This window comes from Equus asinus, chromosome 6 (genome assembly GCF_041296235.1).
Source record: "Equus asinus isolate D_3611 breed Donkey chromosome 6, EquAss-T2T_v2, whole genome shotgun sequence".
In the NCBI taxonomy this organism is placed as follows: domain Eukaryota; kingdom Metazoa; phylum Chordata; class Mammalia; order Perissodactyla; family Equidae; genus Equus; species Equus asinus.
In genome coordinates, this window is record NC_091795.1 from 51283576 (window position 1) to 51310727 (window position 27152).

Consider the following 27152-nt stretch of genomic DNA (forward strand, 5'->3'; position numbering starts at 1 on the left):
TCAAGTTTAATATATTTTTATTTGTCCAGTAAAAGTAACTTCACAATCTATTAAAAATAAAATTTTAACTGCATTCAACTTCTGTTCTTTTTTCCATTAAAGAAAACACAAGATAAAGGACAGCTATATTCAAATAAATGTATAATGACACACTGACAGACTAAATCATGTACCTAAATAAAATGTTAAAACATGAAAATCTGTCTTCTTTTTCCTTTCAAAAACTGATAAAATACAATCAGAAAAATGTTAAAAATGAAACCTGTTTTATTGTAATTTGTGTTTTATTTAATTGAAAATGTTTTGGTTTCAGTTAGTAATTTCTGTAAAGTAGCACTCCCTAAATAAGTTTCTAAAAATAACAATATTGGAGCCTTGAACATTACCTTTAATCTCATCTAAAAAAAATTATACTAAAACTGTAATGGTAAAAAGGTTATAAAATTTCTCTGCTTATTCTAGTCCTAAATTCCTTTTCTAGAATTTTAATAGAAAAGAAATTTTTAGACACAAATAGTTACCAGTTAGATAATGTATATTGCAATTTAGTATACTTAACCAAAAAATAAACACCCTAAGAAAAGTGAAGTTGTTTTTGTCACTTATTCTGTGCTATATTCTTCTCCCTACACATCTTTAATACTAGTCACAAATTCTATCCTAAAGACTCACTTTTTCTAACCTAAATAATGTTGACTCAACATTTCACCTCTACTTCACTTCTAGCATTCAATTTAGATGTCTCAACATCAAATTTACTAATTTGTTTTATCAAAAATTTGTTTCAAGAAGAGAATTTCCATAAATTATTCTCCAACAAAACAAAGCAGAACCTCTAATTGTAGAACATAAGTGGAAAATAATTACAAGAAACTTTATCTCCTCAACTTGAAGATTAAGTAATACCTGGGTGTTAGAAAAAGAGGCCTAAGATAAGTTTTACTATCCTATTATTTTTTTCTGCACAAGGTCAACATTTGTATTTTAAATGATGTATTACTTCTTATACAGTCATTTCAAAAGAGAGGTTCCCAAGAAGTCTTTAGTAAAGTTCTATGCTGAGTGTGTATTTGGTTCCTGTATGTTTTAGTCTGAATTACTAATTTGGTGAACATAAAGTTTGTAAAAAGAAAGATGAAAATACTCAATGAAAATCTTTATCAAATAATTCCCAGTTTTCAACAATAGCTGTAAATGTATTCTTGTACACCTACATTCCTGATAGTATTATTTTGTAGTATGATCACAGCAAGTATACGAATTTCCCAATTTTGTGGGGAAATTTAGTGTCCTGAAATTTAATGGCATTTAAAAGAGTCAAATGGCATTATCGTACACTAAAGGGCTACTCAGCATTTTTCTCAGTAGTAAAAACTAAACCTAAAAGAAATGTGTATCCAATGTGACACATTTTCAATGTTTAAAGAACAGCCTGAATATGGAATTTTAAAAAGTAATTATACTATATAGAAGCAGAGAATCTATGAAAAGATTTAAAATCATTACTACTAGAACTGACTATATCATTAAGCACATACTCAAAGGAGTTGAGTCTTGGTTGGAGGAAAAGAAAGTAAATCTTTCATATATTCTGATTCATCCAGAATGAAAACTAATCATATTATAAAGGGATAAAAAGTTCTATGTTCCTCAGAAGAAATGAAATAATCTGTAAGACAAAGTTCAGCCTTTTTACTAGCAGGGAAAACTATTAAGGCTAAATATCATTCTAGAACCATCTCCTTCACAACGCTTCTAGTGATCTTTTAAGATAAATTTTAAAAAAATACAATAAAAGATAACAGTATAATTGTTGGTGGGTGAAAACATACTACTGCCTAAAAGCAAACCCAAGACTAGACATAATACAGATAAGAAAAATTTTATTTTTACAGTTGTAAAAAAATATTAGCCTCTTTGCTTGTTCTCATATTTATGTTATCACTCGATTTCTGAGGATTCCAAGTCAATTAATCTAGAACTTTAAAAAGCATTAATGATCCCTACTGTAGCAAACAATGTACTCTATAGTTCATCAATCTTACTCTTTCAATAAATGTAGGGTTTTAAATAAGATGAAAATGATAGCAGTCTTCATAATCTTAAAATCCTGGTGAAACAAACATCCTCGTGGTCCAATAACTTGTAAAACGGAACCAGGTCACTAGACCAACATACTAGTGTACAACTTTAATAATTTCTAGCAGCAAAACAACTGGAATAGCCATTAACAAATATTTTCATTGGATTGTAGATTAATTTCTTTGTAAGAAATAATTTTTTTAAAGTACTCTAAAGTATAGTTCAACTGCAGGCAAACATGAGCGATATCAAAGATCTTGTTTATCGCCACTTTTCCCAGTGGAATCAGGTGCAACTGGAACCTTACAAGTTTCAACAAAAACAGATTCAAAGGCAGCTTCCTGTTCATCCAAAGAATCAGTGGCCGTGGCTCCTTTAATTAGTGTTGTGTTGGTAAAAGATTGTTGCTGCTTGGGAATTTTACTGGATTCCACTGTTTTTCTACCTCTTCTTTTACCAAGAATTTTGACATAATTAGCAGGTATAAGTCCTGTTGTTTGACCATCAAGACTAGCCAGAAGCCAACCACGCACTTTGGGTTGCTGTTCTGATGGAAGAAAAGACAACTTTGTAATTACAACATACTTTGGAGGTCCAACAGAATATTGATAGTAAAATATTAAGTAAAATCTGTGTTATATTTACATAATGAAATATAAACAAATAGTATATACATGTATATTCAAAATCAAATGATGAGCAAGCTTAACAAGTCTAGGGTTACATCTTATAATTTATACCTTTTATTTTATATTTACTAAACATTCTTTTCAACCTTGAAGACCATAAAGTTTATGTCAGTTGGTTCATTTATAGAGTAAGGAGATTTAGTTCTCCTCAAAGCTGAAAACTAACATCAATGTCTTTCATATTTTAAACTAGAATTTAAGGAACGAATATCTCATTCCTTCTCAATAGGATAGGTAGGCAGTAAGTACAAAAAAATAAATATATACCTTTCCAGAAGCCAGTTCTCTTTATATATTTTTGGACAAAATATAAAGTTCATTCTACGTGATTGTGATAATGTGATTGTGATAACCAGTCCTAAAGATAGTGAATGTTAATCCAAGTGGCAAAAATTGAAGACCTCACTTAGCACTAGCCACGTGAGAAAAAATTAAATGTAATTCTCTAAGCTTAAAGTAGCGAAGATTATTTAATATATTCAATTTTGTATTTTGGTATTCTCATGCCTATTCTATCCACGTCTTTAAAAAGCTGTTTAACTGTTAGAGTTTTAGTTCAACATAATAATTTAGGTACAATATGACATTTTTATGTTTAGTACTCTATAATAAAAGAAAAAATAAAACACTTAAATTAACCATGCTTATGACTAATTTTGTTCTAAGTGCTCAAACATACTTTACCTGAGCAAGCGAGGAAAGCAAAGAAATAAAGCCAAAGTGTAAAGAGGCAGTACTAGTTGAAGAATAATCTGAGACATAAAATTTTTCTGAAATATTATAATGTAATTGAAAGAAACCACAGTTGCTCTTCTTTATTCTTTATTTAGATTTAAAAAAAAAACTAATTATCTGTATTGGTCCTGTCTCTAACAATAAATCTTAAAAAGAAATCATTCTTTTGAAATCCAAAATACTAAGTTGCTATTTTCACTAGAGGATAAACACAAATATAATACCTAGAAGCCTACGTTTTGTATATGAAGAAAGGAGGCAGGGATACAGCAAATTTGATCCAAATGTTTCAAATATTTATAGAATAAACTAATGATTTGAAAATTGAAGGCATTTTTTCCTTATGTAAATAAAGAGTGACTAAAACCAATAAAAGACTAAAGCTTCCATTAATGGATCACATGGAAAACAGCCAAAGTGGTTAAAAGCAGAAGTTCTGAAGTCAGATAAACCTCGGTTCACAGTCCAGCTTCACCACATCTCAGCTTTGTGATACTGGACAATTTACTCATTCTGAGTCTTAGTTTCCTCATGTGTAAAGGATAATAACAGTAACCAATTCACAGTATTATCATAAGGGTTAAATGAAATATGTAAAGCATAGTGCCTTGTACATGGTAAGTATTCTATAAATGACAGTTGTTGTTATTGTTACTAATATCTTTACCAACAAAATGTGACTTTGCGTAGCAAATCAGAATCCCCACCAACACAAAAAAAATCTTTTTTCGGTAAATCCACAAAATTTCTGATCATCATTACCAGAGGAAAGGTGAAGGAAAAGGCCATTGTGCCAGGACCCATTAAAAACTATCAGTGCCCTGGTCCAAAAATAAACCTAACGTGTGTATAAATTTCTTGCTGAGGCTCTTTAATACTTCATAACAATAATCCTAAAATATTCATGTTGGAGTTTCTAAAGTAAACACTATTCAAGTGAAAAAGAAAGCATGGATACCAGTCCCAGCAATCAAAGATTGACAGGGATGATTAGATCATACTGGAAAATTTCTTTGGTTTGTTAGAGCTGTAACATTTAGTGCTTACCTCATGTTTTTGTGTGGGGATTAACAGAGTTGGGAATTCAAGTACTTTGAAATTCGAAAAGATTATATAAACAAAATTCTTCCTTATTTCAGTAAAATATTAGTGGAAAAACTCTGTTGGAGCATTTCTCCCCCACTCACCCAGATTTGGAAGTTCTAAATTCACACAAAAGAGAAGTCCTAGTAAATACTTCTGAGTTAACTAACAATGACCAAGATTCTTTGTTGCAGTTTTTAAGACTACCTTTATAAATTCTAAAAATTCACAGATAATTCCAATTTATTCATGTTTTGTTACCTTTGAGAGCTAAATGTAGCATATCACCAGCACGGAAAGAAATTTCTTCTTCAGATGCAGCAGTAAAATCATATTCTGCTCTAGCAACTACATGGTCATCCTCACCACTTGCCCAGTTGGTGTTGTCTATAAACCAAATTAAGAATTAAGATTAGTTAGTAAAAGTTACAAAAGGAAAATGGAGATATCTCACTGGCTATGGTTTGCAACCTGCATATATTTATTAACCAGGAGAAAAGTTCCTCCCTCAAAGTAAATTTTTTTTTTTTTCCTTTTTCTCCCCAAAGCCCCCCGGTACATAGTTGTGTATTCTTCGTTGTGGGTTCTTCTAGTTGTGGCATGTGGGATGCTGCCTCAGCGTGGTCTGATGAGCAGTGCCATGTCCGCGCCCAGGATTCGAACTAACGAAACACTGGGCCGCCTGCAGCGGAGCGCGCGAACTTAACCACTCGGCCACGGGGCCAGCCCCCCTCAAAGTAAATTTTATAATTAACACTATGTAAAATCAACAATACGTTCACTAGGATATTTATTATGAACTTCTCCCTTTTCTTCAAGCTCAAAATTCTACCTCCTTTACTTTAAACCAGGGGTTGGCAAATGTTTTCTGTAAAGGGTCAGATAGTAAATATTTTAGGCTTTGCAGGCCATGAGGCAAAATTGAAGATACTATATAGTTACTTATATAAAGAGAGACAAAATTTTTCCGTAATTTTTTGACAAAATTAAAAATATAATACAATTGAGTTCTTTTTTTGAAATGCAGGTTAACTACTAAGAAGAATGGAATATTTTGGGGATACGATAATATTTCACTCCAAATCAAGATTAAGCGGAAGCTCCTCAACTGCACAGCTAAAATGGATTTTGAAATATGGAAATTACTTTTGCACTTGCATGGAGCTCCAAAAAACACTTCTGCACTGTATTTGAGCTGGGGAAATATACCTGTTCCAAGTTTGTGTGGGAATGGAAATATTGCTTCTTATTTTTAACTTTTGACAGCTTGGGAGATATATAAAGCAGTGTGACATTACTTGTGATTTAAACAATATTAGCTGTTGTCGAAATATTCCAATGTAAGTTTTGCATATAAGGGCTATTTTGCCTTATAGTTTTAGGTTGAATTCATTAAGAACATTACCAAGTCTGCAGCAAAAGCTGATTTCCAAAGCTATTAAGTGTTTAATAACAGTGGCTGACGGTAGTTCTTGTTGAGAAAAATTTTAGTCTTGATCTTGATTCTTAAAAAACAGTAATAACACTTAACCACTGCTAAGCCATAGAACTGCTCTCTGGTAGGGCAAGTCAGGAGCTCCAGCTTCTACACCTGACAAAAATCACAGAACTGACAACAGTTACAGCCACAAGAGTGACTGAAGTTCACCTTTGACACTACTAGTTCAATAACACACAAATAAATTTAAACGTTTTCTGCAATGTACCTGATCAGTAATACAATGAATAACCATAGACTTTTAAAAACTTTATATTTTCACAAACTCTGTAAATTTTGCCCAACTGAACATTTTTCTGCTCGATACATATTTTCACCACCATCAGTGGCAACACATCTTAGCAGATTCCACTTCAGGATGTGTTGAATTACTGTTTTTTTTTTTAAACTTCTTTGAAAATATTCTTGTCTGTAGTTGTTCCATGCAGACTATTCATAGAGGCCAATTCTTCAGTCACTTAAAATGGAACACTGACTCCTCCAATAAACAACTGAGCAGTATCTATAATATCTGTTGGGTCATGATGAGCCACAGGAATCCATTCAAAATCATTTGCCTTGTTTTAAATTGACTGTTGATCTTGTTCAAAATTCCGTCAACTCTTCAAGAAACTTCTATCACTGAAAGGCTAATAGTCTTAAACTAGTTTACTTTCTCTGGACACATTTCTTTGGCTGTTGCAATCACCATCAGTAAACAGATTTCCTTACTTATCTGACAAATGAGTCTCTCAGAAACTTATTTTGGTTGCAGGCCTTTTTTTTTTTTCTTTCCTTTTTTTTTGGTGAGGAAACTCTACTGTGATGAGATATTCCATTTTAAATTTTCTGATTTTTCTGACAGTTGATTTCCTGTGAGTTGGGAATGCTGTGATGTGTACTCAGTCTGGTAATGTTGATGTATATTGTATCCATTTAACATAGCTATGGTGTCACTACACAATAAATGCAATGCATTACCACCTAATTCAATAACAAAAAAATCCAAACTATACTGTGCCTTAAAAGTGTGACATTCAAAGTCCATTTTGCTCTTCTTTTCTTGTGTGGCATGTATGCACTCATACTAAAGATCGCAGTATAACCATACATGTGGTACTCAACATGCTGTCAAGTTATAACTATTACTGAGATTTGTAGTGTGTGGACCAAGTGCGAAGCAATGAGAGTTTGTTGCGAACTATTCAATTCTGCTCTTGTAGCACAAAAGCAGCTGTAACAATACATACACAAATGAGTCTGGCTGAGTTCTAATAAAACTTTACTAATGGACACTGATATTTGAATTTCATATAATTTTCATGACACAAATAGTATTCTTTTAATTTTTTCCAGCTATTGAAAAATGTAAAAATCATCCTTAGCTATGGGTTGTATAAAAACAGGAGCAAGCCAGGTTTTGCCAAAGGGCCACAGTTTACTGACCCCTGCTCTAAGCAGCTAAGAAGTCATAGGGCTTAGGCTTCCTCAATATCACTTCTCCTCAAAAATCTCTCTGTATCATTACCCATTTCTCCCTCTTTTGCCTCAGACAAAAAACTGGACCTCCTTTTTATCTGGTTCCTTGGATCACATCTTCTCCTATATCTTATAGAAGGCTTCTTCATCATTTGACCCCTCTCTGTCTCTCCCTTATCTAAATTGCTCCTTCTCTACTGACAACTTTCTTTCAGCCTAAATATATTCCCAGATCTCCTCACTTCTTAAAAGACAAAGCAAAACAGAAAACCACATCAGCTTGCTCTTACCAAATTAGGCTATTCTTTTTTTCTCTTCTTCTATTCGTTGCCAATCTTTTCTTTTTTCACATCTTCTGACTTTATTTACTGCTTATCCCTCTCCATAATTCCGTCTCCTCAACTTTACTAAAACTACTCACTGGAGCTGATGAGCTCCAATTGCCAAATCTAATCTTTTCTCAGTTCTTGATCTTATCTTATTGAAGCAACTGACACCATGAAACGTTCCCTTCTTGAAACTTCCTCCTTTCATCTCTGCTTCTAGAATACAGGAATAACATAGTTCAAACATAGTTCTACTTCCATTCTTCCTGATTTCCATCTTATTCTCTCTTGTTTTCTCTCTACCACAGTAATATTATCACTTATACTATTTCAACTATAACTTCTAGTGGCTGACTCTTAAATCTTTCATTTTTCACCTCTTTCCTGAGATCCTTTCCTGCCTTTTAGACTGCTCTCTGAAACTTACTCAAGTTTCACTTGGATGTCCCACTGGCACACTGAACTCAATAGAACTCTAACCAAAGTAACAATAATCGCTCACAAGCCAGTTGTTCCACGTGATTTCCTTATATTTGTTTTATCGGTTTTACTTTCAAATACATACCCAGAATGTGACCCCATCTCAGAACCTGCATCACTGCCACCACGAGCCAAGCCACCATCATCTCTCACTTGGAATTACTATAATGGCCTCTTGACTCTAGATTGGTCTCTTCTGCCCTAGCTCTACCTAAAGAGTGTTCTTAGCAAAAAGGTGTTCCTTTTAAAACCTAAGTCAGATTCTATCACTCCTTTGCTCAAAATTCTGCCATAGCTTCCCATTTCAGAATAAAGGCCAAAGTTCTTAGAAATGTCTACAAGGCTTATACCATCTACTCACCGTACTCTTCCCTTCTTCATCTCCTGCTACTCTCACTTTGTTCCATTCACACTGGCGTCCTTGCTGTTCACATGACATGTCAGGTATGTTGCCACTTAAATACTTTGGCTGTTCCTTACGCCTCAAACAACTTCCTTCAAACAGCTACAGGCTTACTCCCTTACATCCTTCAGGGAGGCCTTCCCTGACTATGTGTAGCTCTGTAACCCCACTTTCTAACCCTGGCACTCCGCAATACTCTTCTGTGCTTTATTTTTTTTTCCTATGGCACTTACTACCTTCTGACTTACTATATATTTGACTTGTTTATTGCTGTCTCGCCCCACTTGATAGTCACAAGGGCAGGAATTTTTCAATCTGTTTTATTCACGCTACATCCCTAGCTTCTACAATTGTGTCTGGCATGTAGTAGGCACTCAACAAGTATTTACTGAATTAATAAATAAAGCATTATCCCTCTAATAACTCAAATTTAAAGGTGAAGGGCATTTTGATTCCTCCTTTCCCTCTGTGCACCACATCTTGCTAATAACTAAATCTCTTGTATCTATCCTGCTTTTCACACACCCTAGTTCAGGCCTTCATTCTCTCTCATTCAGTCAAATGCAAAAGCATCATAATTGATATCCCCCAATTAATAAATATTTACTAAACACCTTCTATGTGCCGAGCAGGTTGTTAGCTTTGGGAATTCAAAGGTAAATACAACCCAAAATTCTTTATGAATCTTACCATCCAATTTCAACCTGTTTTAACTTTCACTGACCTATCTTAAACACTTTAGACAGACTGACCTCTTTAGGGCACTGTTTATATGTATGTCACAAGTCTGCTTAAAAATAAATTAAAAACAAACAAACAAAAATAAACAAAACATCACCCTTTCCTTACTAAATGAAGATGAAGTCTTGCCACGGAAATTAAGATCTTCCACTATTAGCTTCCAACCTAACTTCTCAGCTTTATTTCTTATAATCCTTCTATTCAACACTATAGGACATCTGTTAAACAAATCTCATAGTTCCTGCCTATGTACTTCTGTTCAAGCTGACAATCTTTTTCTTCCCCCACCTAACTGATGAAATGTTACCTATCCTTCACAAATCTAACCTAGATGCCACTTCTTCCTGGATGCCAGAAGCCAAAAAACATTAGCTTCACTTTTCTAAATTGAGACAGCACTCTGTACCAGTTGATAGAATAGGGGCTTAACAGGCAAACAGGCCTGGTTTTGTTTCTAGTTCTGCCTTATTAAAGATATGATCTTGGGCAAATGACTTCTCTGAACCTCAGATTGTCGCTTGTAAAACAAGGATGAAGGAAAATTCCTATCTCTTAGGGTTGTTGTAAGAATTAAATGAGATAAAAAACAAAATACGTAGTACAGTGTCTTGCATATAAAAAAGGCTCAATAAGCCTTATGTCCCTCTCTCCCCAACTATCACATTCCTTATCACATTCTTTTGTTTGTTTTTGTTTTTTTTGAGGAAGATTAGCCCTGAGCTAACTACTGCCAATCCTCCTCTTTTTGCTGAGGAAGACTGGCCCTGAGTTAACATCCGTCCCCATCTTCCTCTACTTTATACGTGGACGCCTACCACAGCATGGCTTTTGCCAAGCGGTGCCATGTCCGCACCCGGGATCCGAACCGGTGAACCCCGGGCCACCGAGAAGCGGAACGTGCAAACTTAACCGCTGCACCACTGGGCTGGCCCCTCCTTATCACATTCTTTTTGTCTCATTACAATTACCTGTATATGTGTCTCACCCACCTCCCTGGCAGTAAGTTTTAGAAAGATAGGGGCATCACGTCCTATGTATCTTTGTATTCTCCACAGCATCAAGTTCAGTATCGTATAAACAGTAGTTAGGTAACGTATGCTGTCAAATTGAACTAACAATGAATAAATCAACAAGCCTGCTTTTGTTACATATTCCTCTTCCAGTTTTGAAGTTCTTAACTGAAAATACATCTGGATCAAAATATTAAATACAAATAAATATAAAGAATGCTAATTTAACAAATCTGCTCTTGAAATTTGAGATTGTTACATGGTTTTTTAAAACTATTTTCTTACTCTTACCTGTTACTTCATCAGTGTGGGTAGACAGCAGTTTCCAGATGAGATAAGGACCACCAAGGATTACAGCAAAGAATAAGAATATTGGCCAAGATTTTGCTGAATTAGCTGCTCTGTCCTCGGCACCAAGGCAAGCCACAGTTCCTTCACTTTCTGCCCATAAGTCCTCATTCTCAGAGCCTCCTCTTAAACCTATCATTCGCTGTAACCGTCTATAAAGATACCTTATAGTCCTAACTAATGCAAAAGCTGAAAAGACCTTTGTGAAGTGTATTTTTAATCGGGAAAAGTGATTTGCTACATCCAATACAGCCCTGAAACTGTTATAGACAGCTGAAAAGGTAGCATCCATCATCATACTGACAGAGGCAAATGCATGCACAATACTTTCAATGGACTGAAATGCACCTCTGCTGCTTTCTTCAGCTTGCTGAACAAATCTACTAGGTGGAAGATCATCCACACGGAGGCGGTTATAGCCCAACCCATTATACCCATAACTATAAGGGCTATAGCTTCCATAAAATGAATTTCCATAGGCACCATATCCAGAAGAAAATGAACTGTAAGCAGGTCTAAAAGTGTTCACACTGCTGCTTCCTGTCTGCTGTGATGGCCTTGGAAGAATAGGTGGCGGCACTCTGGTAAGCGTTGGTTGTCCAGGTCTTGTCAATAAAGTAGGACCCAAATCAGCAGATCTAAAACCAAAAGAGATTCAAAATAGTAACTTTAGCACACAATACCTGCAATTCAAAATAACTATTAAACACCTCCTATATATCTAGTGTTACAACAGATTCTACTGAAGATGTGTTAAGAGTAAGGAACAGCTTCTAATACCCAGATGCTTAGAATCTCAGTGTTAAGACAAAATGGCTAAGATAAAATAGCTGACTGAACTCTGCTATTTTCTTGTTTGCTTATGCTAGGATTATTAGTATTATCTTCAATCTGTGGTTTCTTTGTAAGACACTTGTCCGTTTTCTCAGGGTTAGTTACAACTAGATATTTGTCCATCCTTGCACCTAAAAGGTATCACCTTAATTACTATACTTTTATAATATGTCCAATTATCCAATAAAACAAGTCATCCTACAACATTCTTCATCTTCGAGAGTGTCTTGGCTAATTTGAATTTCCACATACATTTTAGAATCAGAGCTTGAAGATCCAAACCCCTCTCCCCAAAAAAACCCTATTGAGAGTCTGTTTGAGATTACATTGAATCTGCAGGTTAATTTGAGGTAACTGACATCTTTATAAGACTGAGAGTTTCAACCCATGAATACAACGTATGCTCTGTTTATTTAGGTCTTTTAAAGTTTTTCTCAATAATAGTTTTCAAAAATAACTTTACTGAGTCTCAATGTTCTATAGTTTACTGTATAGAGGTCTTTCTTTAGATTTACTCCTATATATTTGATTGTTTTGGTGCTACTGCAAATAGTATCTTTCTAAAATTTCACTTTGTTGCCGTTAAATAGAAATAATTGACTTTTTTGAATATGGTCCTTGTATCTAGGTCTAGCAACCTTGATTTGGATTTTCTAGAATCTTAAGGATTTACAGTTATACTGTATGTGAATAGTGGTATGTTTATTTCTTCCTTTTCAATTCTTACAGCATTGGTTAAGACATTGCACCTAGAACCTGCAGTACAATCTTGAATAGAAGTGATGATAGCAGGCATCCTTGTCTCATTCCTGACCTCAAAGGGGAAGTTCTCAATTTGTCACCATTAATTATTATGTTTGCTGTAAGTTTGCTGTAGATTTAGTAGTTTCTTTTCTATTTCTATCTCTATTTGCTATGACTTTTTTATCATGAATGAACGTCGAACTTTATCAAATGATTTCTTGGCATCTATCAAGATGATTATATGATTTTTTTTCCTTTATATTCTTAATATGATGAACTACATAAATTTGTAAATGTTAAAGCCAACCTACATTCCTCAAGTAAAACCAAGTAGGCCACAATATATTCCTGGATTTGGTTTGCCAATATTTTCTTGAAGACTTTTTTGTATCTATGTTCATGAGTGATAATGTCCTAATTTGCTTTTATTGTATTGTCTTTGACAGGTTTGAATACCAAGGATTTACTAGCCTCTTAAAAAGAGTTGGAGAGCATTTCTCTCTTTTCTAGTCTCTAGAAAAGTTTGCGGCATTATTTCTTCCTTAAAAGTTTGTGAAATTTACTAGTAAAGTCATATGGGTCTGGAATTCTCTTATTGGGAATGATTTTAATTATGAATTCAATTTCTTTGGTTATCATGCTACTTAAACTGTGGTCTGTGGATCAGTGCTAAGTTTATGAACCATCTGTACCAAACTATAAAGAGAAAAGAAAATGAGATTGTTTAAGTAATTTGACACTGCTATGATATTTTTATTGTTTTATAAAAAGTATTGGCCATCAATACAAACATTTTGAGAAGCACTGCTTTAATAGTTATAGGACTATTCTTCTTTCTACTTGTAAATTATACCTTGCTTCATCCCCTAAATCTATTCTTTTCCTTTCTGTATTTTGTCTCTTTGTATTTCATTCTGGATATTTTCTTCCCAACTATCCTTTAAGTCCCTGCTATTCAAAGGGTCAATGAACCACGAGATAAGGACCTTGCACCATAAAGTAAATCAACAAATTCTTTCTTCACAAAGTTTTGCTATCAAGAAAATGCCAGTTGAACTATTTTAGTGTGCTCAGTGTCCACGTTGCTTTACATTCTGGTACAAGTTTCACTGTCTTTTTGTGGATTGCTAATAACATATAGATGAAAAACAGCAGCCAGTCCATAGACTCTTAGTAGCTACAGAACATACTTTGAGTAGCACTGCTCTAAGTCACTAGTTTTCTCTGTAGTGGTGTCGCATCTGTTGTTAAACCCAATGAGTTCTTAATTTCGGTTATTTTTTTTTCTAGAAATTCCTTTTCTTTTTAATAGTTTCCAATTCTCTACCAAAATTCTTTATCTTTTCTTTTATTGCCTTCAACATATTAAACATAGTTAATTTAAAGTCTCTTTGGTAATTTCATTATCTAGAGTCCCTATGAATCTGTTTTTTCATCTGTTGTTTTACTTAGTTTCCATTTATGTTTTCTAATGTCCTCCTGGGTCTGGCTATTTGATTTCGCTTGTTCATCAGACATATAAGACTTGTAGCAATAATTTGAGACTCTAGATGATGCTCTCTTCCTCTAAATGTGTTTCATTTTGGTTATTGTTTACTGAACTATCCTCTAGTTTGGTTCAGGCAGGCTGCTCGGGCTAATATCCCATTTTCAGGAACTAAGATGATTTGAAGCTGGGCTTCTGTTCCTGTAAGGGCCTGTCTACTTCTTTTATATCCTATCTAGATGTATCGTTTCAGGGTCCTAACACAGGTTGGGTAATTTATCAGTACCATCTCTTGGAGGACCTCTGAATTCTAACCATGCTCCAAGAGTCTGTCAAAAGCGCTATTCAACTAGCTTCTCATCATCTAAGCTGCTTGTTCAGGAATCATCAGAAGCTTCTGTGGGAAAAGTATTTTCAAATGCCATGCTCACTTTTGTGGATTTTCATCTTTCCTGGATCCGGGCTCCATAAATCTTTATCTTCTTATTTGCTCTATAATGCTTTCAAGAAGATGTTTTATATTCTGCTTAGCTTTCTACTTGTCCTAAACAGGGGTTTCCCCCCCCTAAATTACTTATTCTGCCATCATCTGAAGTCCTTCCCACAACTCTCTGTCCATACTTTGTACAGTATCTTACGTTTGTTTACACATCTGCCTCTTCTTGTACAAGGTGAGCTCCACAAAGGAGCTCTGTTTCTCTATCACCTACTATGGTGCTTAGCATATAATAGGTACATAGAAACACTATGCTACTCTCATTAGTGAATATTTAATACACATATGTCACAGAGACTATTAACAGAGATTATTTTTTCCTTACATATCCTCATATTGTTTCATAAACCGTGATTGAGTATGTTACTTTAAAACTTATAGGGAATTAAATTTAAATATTTAGTAATAAAAAATAGCTTTCCTCTTACTCTTCTCTGGTTTTAATGCTGTCTTTCTCTGGCATACACAAGTGTCTTCAGTGTCCATGTACAGTGTTGCTTTCTGTTACAACCAGCACAATAAGAACAACTAAACAGGCCCAAGACTTAAAAGGACACAAGATGTATTCTTAGTGCTGAATGTGCAAAGAGTCTCTCCCATCCAACTTTTTATTTTGAAAAGTTTCAAAGAGGAAAAAAAAAACACCTCAATGAATACCTACACATCTTCTATCTAGATTCAACAACTGTTATCATTTTGACACATTTGCTTTCTCTCTCTCATCTTTTAAAAATTCTTGAAACTTCTGAAATTAATTTGTAGACTTGATAAATTATTCCTAAATACCTCAGCACGCATTTCCTAAGAATAAACGTATTTCATATAAAACCGTAATACCATTTTCCCATCTTTGAAAGTTAACAATTCCATATCTTTATCCAATTGATATTCAAAACATATCCATTACCCTCAAATGTCTTTATTTAAACAGCTTTATTGAGATAAAATTCCCAGACCATAAAATTTACCCACTTAGTGTAAAATTCAATGGTTTTTCATATATTCACAGAAGTGTACAGCCATCATCATATGTAATTCCAGAATATTTTAGTCATCCCAAATAGAAACCCCATATTCATTAGCAGTCACTCCCCATTTCCTGCTCTCCCCCAGTCAGGCAACCACAAATCTACTTTCTGTCTCTATAGGTTTGTCTACTCTGGACATTTCCTATATAGTTCATTCTTTTTTTTTTGTGATAGTTATGTTTCATAAAGTGCAAACACTGAATTAGCAAACACCAAATCATTGCTTGTGGAGAAAACAAAGGGTTAGCCTCCTTGAAGCCTCTGCTTACAAAATTTTCGTCTACTGATCAATACATATACTTGCTTTACATATGTTTCTGTTTAAAGACACCTTATTTAATATACACTGTTGACTCATGAACAATAAACTCATGGCCAACAGCACTATAACTCACATCTGAACAAAGTTTATCTAACACAAGTATTTTTCTCCATAAGCCACATCACAGCCTTCTTGGGCTTAGGAACACTAGACAGCTCTTTAGCACTATGCTTAGGGGCCACTTTAAAACAGCAAAATCACCAACAAAAATGTGAAAAATGTGGCACTACATAGATTGTGAAAAGGACACTTGTTTACAGGGTATGAGAGCTGAACCAAGAAGCCAGAGTGTTGCTTTGCTCAACCTCAGCTGAGAGATGACTCAGAACTTCCACTGCAATATGCAAGCCTGTGAACGATCACGAAAGTGCTGCGAGTATTGATTTTCGGGTTACAAATAAATTTTAGTGAGCAGGAGAATTCAGAATCTGCCAATAATAAAGATCTATTGTATTTGGAACCATGCAATATGTAGTATTTTGTGACTGGCTTCTTTTACTTAACGTAATGTTTTGAAAGTTTATCCATACAGTAGCATGTATCAGTACTTCGTTACTTTTTATTGCCAAATTATATTTATCCATATATCAATTAATGGACATTTGGATTGCTTCTATTTTTTTGACTATTAAGACTAACGCTGCTATGAACATTTTTGTACAAATTTTTGTGGGGACATATGTTTTCATATCACTTGGGTATACAACCTAGGAGTGGAATTGCTGGGTCACATGGCAACTCTGTTTAACCTTTTGAGAAACTGCCAGATTATTTTCCAAAGCCACTGTACCATTTCACATTCCTACCAGCAGTGTATGAGGGTTCCAACTTCTCCACATTTTGTCAACACTTGGTATTAGCTGTCTTTTTTATTATAGCCATTCTAGTGGGTGTGAAGTGGTATCTCACTGTGGTTTTGATTTTCATTTTCCTGATGTTAATGATGTTGCGTATCTTTTCATGTGCTTACTGGCCAGTTTTATATCTTCTTTCAGGAAATGTCTATTCAGATACTTTGCCCATTTTTAAAATTAAGTTATTTGCCTTTTTATCACTGAGTTGTAAGGGTCAAAATGTCTTTTAGGCTGTTTTTTTTTTTAACAAAAATTCAATTAAGATTCACACATTGCATTTCATTGTTTGTGTCCTTACTCTCTTCTAAACTAAAACAATCCCACTTGTTTAAATGTCCTAGACTTTCTGAAGAGTCCAGCCAGTTTTCTTCTAGAATGTCCCACAGTCCGGATTTGTGTTTCCCCGAAATGTTGTTTAACTTATACTTCTATCCTCTATATAGTCAGTTAAACTGAAGATTGCATTTAAAGGTTTGATTAGAATCGGGTTAATATTTTTGGCAAGAACAATTCATGAGTGATGTTGTTTACTTCAGACTGTATCACATCACAAAAAAAGGGAACAAAACCATAAAAAAGGTCAGAAGATTATCAAATAGTGTGGTACATTTAGGTTTTGATGAAACAGCACTGCTCCAAAGTAGGGGCAATAATAGATAAAACAGAACAAACAGGCACATCTAGATTTATGGAACAGAAACTAAATGGAAATGTAAAATGAAGGAGGCTGAAGCTAAGGGCCTCCTCAATTCTGGGTCTGTTATTAGGCAGTGACAGCCAGGACTCAGGTTTCTAGGAAATAACAAGAACTAAAAGTGCTCCACTCAAATGGAACTACTTCATTACCTGAAGCTGGGGGTTGGAAAGCACCACCCTGGCTCCTAAAAAGAGATTATAACATTTGCTGACAATAGTTCAGGATTTTTAGAAAGTTACAGAGCTAACAATGGGGGAAGATTCTGATAAGGCCTCAAACCCGGGAAATGAAACAAGTTAACTACTTGACTCAGTGACTTAATCTGTGGTATCTTAAATCTAAACCACCATTTTTATATCTGATTCTTAAATGGTGGGTGGGTGCTGAGAGACAGGTACAGGCAACACGTAACCTACCAGACAGAAAGAGGTAAATGTAGAAAAAAGGAAAGGAGAGAAAAGAGAACTCAAAAATTCTTACTCAGAATAAACATATCAAAAATGCCATACACGAAGAAATAAAAACACTAGGAAACCAAGCTAACAAAAATCAACAATGAGGATGAAAATTCATTCAAGAAAAACTAATTTTATGTAACAGCTCAACAAAGACTTTAAATATGTTTAAAATGCTCAAAGAGATAAATGAAGCAATAATATTTGTGAAATAAAAATTTAAACGAAATAAAAACATGTAAATATGAAAAAATTCCATTAGAAACCTTAGACATGACACCCAACAGCACACCTCGCAACTATGAGGCAAGAAGAAAACTAGTTGTTGCATATTAAGGAAGAGAGTGGAAAAATAGAACTTGAGGAATTCTACTTCAAGAAATGGCATTCTAGGTAATCAGACTAACCCTCCCACTAAAGACAACTAGAAAAGCTAGAGAAAATGTAAAATTATCTGTTTAAAGCACAAGAGAATAAGGCACTGAGGAATTATGGAGTCAAAAGTTAGGAGAAAGAAAAAACCCATTTTGAGATGTTTCTCAAGGGACAATTCCAGAAGAGACAGGGTATAAAGTGAAATATAGAGCAAATACGTAATTGGAGTCAAAGGAGTGAAAAGATGATGGGCAGAAATGACAATACTTGAAGAGATAATGGCTGAGACTCCTCGGAAATTAATGAAAGACATCAAATCAGATTCAAGTTATCTCTATGAATCCCACCCAAAATAATACTAAGAAAACCACATTGAAGCCTAACAAAGCATAATTGCTGAAAACTAAAAACAAAGAGAAAATCTTGAAAGCAGCCAGAGGAAAAAAAATTCCTTTCAAAGGAGCAAGAATAAGACAGAGATGGCCAAAACTGTTAGAAAGCTGACAGAAAAAAAAGGAAGCCAGGAAAAATGCAGGTCCCTTGATGATGATGTTGAGTTAGCAGATCTCTAGACTTCTTGTCAACTAAACAATAAATGTCTTTATAGTCCAAAGCACAGTAAGCCAGATATTGTTACTTGTAGTGGAAACTATTTCTGATATAATATTTCATAGGAGTTCCAGAAGAGATGGGAATAATAGTGCTCAAAACAATATTTAAAGATACAAATGGTGAGAATTTTCCCGAATTAAAGAAAGACATTAATCATCAGATTGAACACTAGCTCCTGAGCATGAACACTGTAGCTACTGAGTAGGAGGAAAAACTATACATATGTGTGTGTGTGTGTGTGTGTGTGTGAATATTCATACCTGGAAAGAGCCTAATAAAGCTGCAGAGGATCAAGGTATCATGTAAAATTTTAACGGCTACTAAAGAGAAGATAGTCTGTCCATAAAGGAATAAAAATTAGACTCAAAAGAAAAATTTCTGTAGCTATAAAACTTTTGATAAAAAGCCAGAAAAATATAATACAAAGAAAGAAAATTATAGGCCAATTTCACCTAGGATATATACACAAAGATCTTAAAATATGAGAACAGAATTCAGCATTGTATTAAAAATAAAATCACAATTAAACAGAGTTCATCCAGAAATGCAAAGATGATTCAACATTAGGAAGTTAACTGATGCAATAAACCACATTTTCATATTAAAAGAAAAATACATATAATGATCTCAACAGATATAGCAAAGTCATTCATAACATTTAATACTCCATAAAATTTAATAAAAATCTGAGCAAGGTAGAGAGAAGTTTGACAAGACATTTACCAAAAGCAAAAAGCAAACATCATATTTAATAGACATGAGAAGCATTCCAATGAAAGTAAGGACTAATACAAGGATGCTGGCTATCTTTACAGGCTTATTTGTAAATGACAGGATTGTCAACATGGAACTCAAGAGAATTTCAACCAATCCATCGGAACAAATTAAGAGTCTGACATTACGCTAGATATAATATCTATTATATTAGAAAAACTGGGAAAGAACTTCATGGAGACAATTACAAAACATTATTTAAGGCAAAAAAGGTCAAAATTCTCACCAATTGTACCTTACACAATATTCACGGATGGAAAGACTTACTTGATCTATAACTAAAAGTTCCAATAAAATCCCAGTATGTCTTTTTTTTAAAGGGTAAGTGTAACAAAGAAAATTTTGAAAGACAGCAATATGTAGAGGCTCCTAGCATACCAGATATCAAAATTTTTTATAAAGACAGTGCAGTGATAGCATAAGAACAGACAAATAGGCCAACGGAACATACAAGAAAGGCCCCAAAACAGAATCATACATTTAGGAAAACTTGATATGATATAGATTACATTATAAACTAGTATGGAATAGACTATTCAATAAATGGTGTTGGACAATTAGTTATGCATGTTGAAAAAAAATTAGATTCCTGGGGCTGGCCCCGTGGCTAAGTGGTTAAGTTCTCACACTCTGCTCTGGCAGCCCAGGGTTTCGCCAGCTCAGATCCTGGGTGCAGACATGGCACCACTCATCAAGCCATGCTGAGGTGGTGTCCCACATGCCATAACCAGAAGGACCTACAATTAGAATATACAACTATGTACTGGGGAGCTTTGGGGAGAAAAAGAAGGAAGAAAAAACAAAAAAGAAGAATAGCAACAAACGTTAGCTCAGGTGCCAGTTAAAAAAAAAAATGATTCCCTAGATTCCCTATTTCACATTGATTATTTGTACATAAAGTACATTCCAGGTGGATTATAGATATGAATGTGAAAAGCAGAACATTTAAAAGAAAACATTGAAAAAAATTTTCCCGATTTGAGGTAGAGAGGATTTCTTAACCAAGACACAAAAAGTACAAATAATAAAATATGAAAATTTTGGCTATCTTAGAATTAAAAGTATCTGTACAACAAAAATGAACATGAATATAAATAAGAACAAGCCATAGACTAGAAGATATTAAAAACATCCAAACAAAATAGGATTAGTATGAACAAGAAAGTACTCCTACACATTGATAAGCCAAGGTAAAACCAATATAAAAGTGGGCAAAAGAGACCAACAGGAAAAACTCAAATGGCTAACAAATAATTCAAAAATATGCTCAATTTTATTACTAATCAGAGAAGTGAAAATTAAAGATGAAATACCATTTCACACCCATTAGGTCGAAAAACACAGTACTAAAACATAACACAGACTGTTGGAATATCATAGAGAAACAGAATACCTTGCTACGAAAATGTAAAAACTGGTATACAAGCACTTTGGGGAGTAACCTGGCAATAGTCAGTACTTGAAGACAAGCATACCCTTCCACCAAGCCATTCCACTCTCAGGAACATGTTAGAAAACATCTTGGAAATGTGCACGAGGAGAAAGGCACAAAAATGTTCACTGCAGCAGTTTTAAGTACATAAGAACTACTACTCTAATACCTACAACGGAACAAACAAATAGTTTGCTTTAATATAATATCATATCCTATGGCAGTTAAAATAAACTACAGCTACATTTATGAACAAGATGAATGTCAAAATAAATAATATTTAGTGGAAACACATTTTGCAAAATGATACATATAGTTTGAAAATATTTATTTAATGTAAAAACATACTAAACAAAAATATTTATATTTATATAATTTACACACAAACCTAAGTACTAAACTATAAAATAAAGTATGAAAACAGAGAAAAGAGCAAACAAATAAAAGAACAAATGAAACCCAAAATCAGTGTAAGGAAACAATAAAAATCAGAGTGGAAATAACTGAAATAGAGACTAAAAATAGAAAAGATGAATGAAACTAAGAGCTGGTTCTTTGAAAAGATAAACAAAATTGACAAACCTTTAACTAGACTCAGCAAGAAAAAAAGAGAGAAGACTCAAATAAATAAAATCAGAAGCAAAAGAGGAGAAATTACAATGGACACCACAGCAATACAAAGGATTATAACAGAATACTATGAAAAGCTATATACCAACGAATTGGATAATCTAGAAGAAAGGGATAAATTCTTAGAACCATACAACCTCCCAAAATTGAATCAAGAAGAAATAGAGAACTTCAATAGACCAATCATCAGTAAGGATATCGAAATAGTAATCAAAAACCTCCCTAAAAATAAAAGTCCAAGACAAGATGACTTCTCTGGTGAATTCTACCAAACATTCAAAGAAGACAATACCTATCCTTCTCAAACTCTTTCAAAAAATTGAAGAGGAGGGAATGCTTTCTAAGTCATTCTACAAGGCCAACACTATCCTGATACCAAAACCAGACAAGGACAACACAAAAAAAGAAAATTATAGCACAATGTCACTCATGAATATCGATGCAAAAATCCTCAACAAAATATCAGCAAGTTGAATACAAGAATACATTAAAAGGATCATACACCATGATCAAGTGGGATTTATTCCAGGAATGGTTCAACATCCTCAAATCAATCAACATGATACACCACATTAACAAAATGAAAAATAAAAATCACACAATCATCTCAATAGATGCAGAGAAAGCATTTGACAAGATACAGCATCCATTTATGATAAAAACTCAGAATAAAATGGATATAGAAGGAAAGTACCTCAACATAATAAAGGTCATATATGACAAATCCACAGCTAACATCATACTCAATGGTGAAAAACTGAAAGCTATCCCTCTAAGAACAGGAACAAGACAATGATGCCCACTTTCACCACTCTTATTTAACTTAATATTGGAAGTCCTAGCCAGGGCAATCAGGCAAGAAAAAGAAAAGGGATCTAAATTGGAAAGAAAGAAGTAAAACTGTCACTACTTGCAGATGACATGATTTTATATATAGAAAACCCTGAAGAATTCACTAAAAAACTATTAGAAACAAATATAGTAAAGATGCAGTGTACAAAATCAACAAATATCAGCTATGTTTGTATATGTGAACAACAAAATAGCAGAAAGAGAAATCAAGAATACAATCCCATTTACAAATGAAACAAAAAGAATAAAATACCTAGGAATAAATTTAACCATAGAGGTGAAGGACCTGTACACTGAAAACTATAAAATATTGTTCAAAGAAATTGAAGAAGACATAAAGAAATGGAAAGATACTCCGTGTTCACGGATTGGAAGAATTAACATAGTTAAAATGTCCATACTTCCTAAAATGATCTACAGATTCAATGCAATCCCTATCAAAGTCCCAACGACATTTTTCACAAAAATAGAACAAAGAATCCTAAAATTTATATGGAACAACAGAAATCCCCAAATAGCCAAAGCCAGCCTAAGAAAAAACAACAAAGCTGGAGGTATCACACTCCTTGATTACAAAATATACTACCAAGCTATAGTAATCAAAACAGCATGGTACTGGTACAAAAACAGACACAGAGGTAATGAAACAGAATTGAGAGCCCGGAAATAAAACCACACATCTATGGACAGCTAATTTTTGACAAAGGAGCCAAGAACATATAATGGAGAAGGGAAAGTCTCTTCAATAAATGGTGCTGGGAAAACTAGAAAGCCACACGCAAAAAAACGAAAGTAGACCATTATCTTATATCAGACACAAAAATTAATTCAAAATGGATTAAAGACTTGAATGTAAGACCTGAAACCATAAAACTCCTATAAGAAAACAGGTAGTATTCTCTTTGACATCAGCCTGAGCAGTATCTTTTTGAATATCATGTCTTCTCAGGCAAGGGAAACAAAAGAAAAAATAAACAAATGGGACTACATCAAACTAAAAAGCTTCTGCACAGCAAAAGAAATCATCAACAAAACAAAAAGACAACCTAACAACTGGGAGAAGATATTTGCAAATCATGTATCTGATAAGAGGTTAATATCCAAAATATATAAAGAACTCACACAATTCAAGGACAAAAACAAACAACCCACTAAAAAATGGGCAGAGAATCTGAACAGATATTTTTCCAAAAAAGATATAAAACTGCCAACAGGCACCTTAAAGGATGTTCAAACACCATTAACCATCAGGGAAATGCAAATCAAAACTACAATGAGATATCACCTCACGCCTGTCAGAATGGCTATAATTAACAAGAAAGGAAATAAGTGTTGGAGAGGATGCTGAGAAAAGGGAACTCTCAAACACTGCTGGGAGTGCAAACTGGTGCAGCCACTATGAAAAACAGGATGGAGATTCCTCAAAAAATTAAGACTAGAACTACCATATGATCCAGCTGTGCCACTTCTGCATATTTACCCAAAGAACATGAAAACACTAATTTGAAAAGATATATGCACACCTATGTTCATTGCAGCATTATTCACAATAGCCAAGGCTTGGAAACAACCCAAGTGCCTATCAACGGATGAATGGATAAAGATGTGATATATAAATACAATGGAATACTATTCAGCCATAAAAAGGACGAAATCTTACAACGTGCAACAATATGGATGGACCTTGAGGGCATTATGCTAAGCAAAACAAGACAGACAGAGAAAGCCAGATATCGAATGATTTCCCTTATGTGGAAGATAACCACCACCACAAACAAACATATAGACACAGAGACTAGATTGCTGGTTATCAGAGGAGAAGGGGGGTGAGCGGAGAGAGAAAGGAGTAAAAGGGCACACGTGTGCTGTGAACACAATGTAGTCTACACAGAAATCAAAATGTAATGATATATACCTGAAACTTACACAAACTTATAAACCAATGTTACCTCAATTAAAAAAAAAAGTTTGAAAAATTGGGTACACTAAACACCAATAGGGACAGCAGTTACCCCACGAAAGAACGGAAGGGTTTAACTAATTTTCATTTTTAAAAAAACCTGAGGCAAACTTGACAAAATGTTATTTCTTAAAGCTAAGAGTGAATACACAAGTATTTATTATCTTACTTGTACCGGTCTTTACATGTTTAAAATAATTCACAACGAAAAAAAGTAATTTTAGGGGCTGGCCCAGCGCAGCGATTAAGTTCACACGTTGTGCTTCGGCGGCCCAGGGTTCCACGCTTCGGATCCTGGGGGCAGACATGGCACCGTTTGGCAAGCCATGCTGTGGCAGGCGTCCCACATATAAAGTAGAGGAAGATGGGCACGGATGTTAGCTCAGGACCAGTCTTCCTCAGCAAAAAGAGGAGGATTGGCAGCACATGTTAGCTCAGGGCTAATCTTCCTCAAAAAAAAAAAAAAGAAAAAAAAGTAATTTTACATAGCAGAACTTTAACAGATGCAAGAATAAAACTTCTGTCTTCGAAAGAGCAGTGCAAATTTTTTTTAAAAAGTCAAACCACTCATAAAAAAGGTAGCAGAAAGTGTCACTCCAACTTAACAGCATAATTAAAGCTTATTATTTTTTATGTAACTATCATTACTAAATTAAGTTGCTATTGTGTTCAAGCATCTTCGCGCTTAAATACAAGATTACAAGATTTCAGAACATAGCAGAAACACATTCCAGAATGTTCAGGATGTTCCTATGTTAGGTAAACCTACCGTAGTAGGTGATCTGACAGCTGAATCTCACCATCTGAATTAAGACGTCCAGAGCTACCCCACACCGGACACAAGGCTGTGAAACTCTTCTTTCACCCTATTTTAACCTCTTTTGAGTTGAAGCTCGATTTAATACTGATTAAAAACAAAAAAACGACAGGCCTTAGAAAAATCACACACTGTTTGGCACACGAAGGCCATCCACAGGCCTCAGATTTAGAACTCTGGCTTTAAAGTTGCTTCTCCAAATCTCTATCCGAAACATTGCTGAGTTATGCTGGAAAAGAACGCGAAGTCTATAGGCTTGGATTCCAGTTGCGTAAAACCGACCTTCTGGGCTTTCATCAACTTCCGAAGAAGTTGTTAAAAGCTCTCACGAGAGACTTTGCTCCCTACAGAGCCGAGGCTGGGCAAATGCCACTCTCATCTGCTCGAGACTCTAAGTCTGACGCTCTGACGGGGCTCAAGCGGTTCTCTCAAGGTGGCCCGCAAACGCAAAGGGGCAGGAAGCCGCCCCCTTTCTTCCAAGCACCGCGACCCAGAGAGGCGCTCAAGAGCCCCCTGGCGAACGTCGCTATCCAGACCCGCCGGCTCAGAAACAGCTGTCCGACAGCTACACTCCCGCACAGACGCCCCGGCCCCACTGGGACCCCTCAAGCTTGGGGGCTGGCTGAGAGGGGGAGGGGACCACTCACGCCAACAACGGCCTCAACCGCCTCCTGCCATCCCCGCTCCGGCCCACCAAACTCGCGGCCTGAAGAATCCCCCACTCACTGGAAAGTGGGGCCGGGTCCTGGTCCCGGACCAGCCCCCGGAATTCGGCGGGTCTCCCAGGGTTTCGGGGGCGGCGGCGGCTGGGATGCCATCTCCTCCGCCTCCGCTAGGCTCCTGCTCGGCGCCGGGGCTCTCCAGGCCGGGGTTCACCAGGACCTCACGCGCCAGGCACAACGGGCAGAACACCGAGCCCTCCACCCCGCCCACCCCTGCAGTCAGAACGGAGCTTGTTGTGTTTTGCCAGCTGGGCCAGAGGACATGAGGATACTACTAATCCAAGAGCGAGAAACGCTCTTTTTCATTTGCCCTAGAAAGAATTTGCATTCTAAACCTGAGGGTAAGGTCTCATCGATATTTCTGGCAGCGGCTACGATGTCCTAGACGTAGGAGTCTCTAGGAGGCTTCTCCAGGACTAGTGCAATTCAGGCCAGGAGCTCCGGTCCCTAGCTGTCCTACATTCTCCGGGGAGGTGGGGTGTGTTGCGGCATCCTAAGCAGTTTTACTGATTTCCCTACAAATATGCAGGGGAGAGTTCACTCAGTCCTCGCGAGAGGGGCTGGTACTTTCGTTCTAAAGCTCTCGTTTCCTCGGGGAACAGAATTGCTAGACGCAATAGGTGCGTTGTCTTTAGTCTTCCCCGTTCCCTCTTAGGGCTGCAAGGGGTTAAATCTCAGGCTCCGACGTCTTGGGAGAAGGTGAGGCAGGGAGGTCTGAGGTCGGGGGGTGCGGACTGGGTACTGGAGAGTTGGGGATGGAGGGGGTCGTTTCCTTCCAGCTGGAGCGTCTTTGTTAGCAAGGAGGGGTGAGTGGGAAGTTTCTTGGACCTGACGGAAGGGGGTAAGGGCTTGCTTGGCCAAAGGGGAAACTCGAGCTTAGACCTTGGATGAATTTCCAAGAGTCTAGAGTAGATTCCACTGCTGAGTGTATCGGTAGCGCTGTGAAGTTGTCAGCACCTTCTTTGGAGATCCAGACCCCACCCCCACCCCCACGAGATGAATGACACCCTTCTCTGTGGAAATGAGTTTTACAAATCACAGGTTGTGAGACTCAATCTGGTCGTTTTGGTGGTTTTTCACATTCCCTGCTCCTTCCCTGTTTGCAGTGAATGGTTTCTGTAATCGTCCGAGAGGTAAAGAGAAAGTCTGTCCTCTCCTCTAGTAAACCAGAGACTGAGCCAGTTATCACTCGAGAGAGGGCACTCGATC

At 35.8% G+C, this 27152-nt stretch overlaps 2 protein-coding genes across 3 annotated transcripts in view; one reads left to right on the forward strand and one right to left on the reverse strand.

Moving 5' to 3' along the window:
* PEX13 (peroxisomal biogenesis factor 13) lies at positions 1-26492 on the reverse strand. The gene is made up of 4 exons (XM_014839323.3): positions 25948-26492; positions 10797-11491; positions 4851-4976; positions 1-2629 (listed from the first exon to the last, which is right to left on the reverse strand). The coding sequence occupies exons 1-4, from the start codon at positions 26037-26039 to the stop codon at positions 2331-2333; spliced, it is 1212 nt and encodes a 403-aa protein (XP_014694809.3). The 5' UTR covers positions 26040-26492; the 3' UTR covers positions 1-2330.
* PUS10 (pseudouridine synthase 10) overlaps positions 26362-27152 on the forward strand; it is a 71322-nt gene continuing 70531 nt past the window's right edge. The window contains exon 1 of one of the 2 annotated variants that reach the window (XM_014839319.3): positions 26362-26642. The gene's annotated coding sequence lies outside the window, so the exon portion shown is untranslated. The remainder of the gene's footprint in view (positions 26643-27152) is intronic. The other variant, XM_014839320.3, reaches the window with a different exon arrangement.

Excerpts from the sequence above, each read along its gene's own strand:
- PEX13 (XM_014839323.3), bottom strand. The coding sequence starts at position 26,039 with ATGGCATCCCAGCCGCCGCCGCCCCCGAAACCCTGGGAGACCCGCCGA. Across the intron at positions 4,977-10,796 it reads CCACACTGATGAAGTAACAG|ACAACACCAACTGGGCAAGT; the intron begins GTAAGAGTAAGA and ends TTTGGTTTATAG. Across the intron at positions 2,630-4,850 it reads GCTACATTTAGCTCTCAAAG|AACAGCAACCCAAAGTGCGT; the intron begins GTAACAAAACAT and ends TTCTTCCATCAG.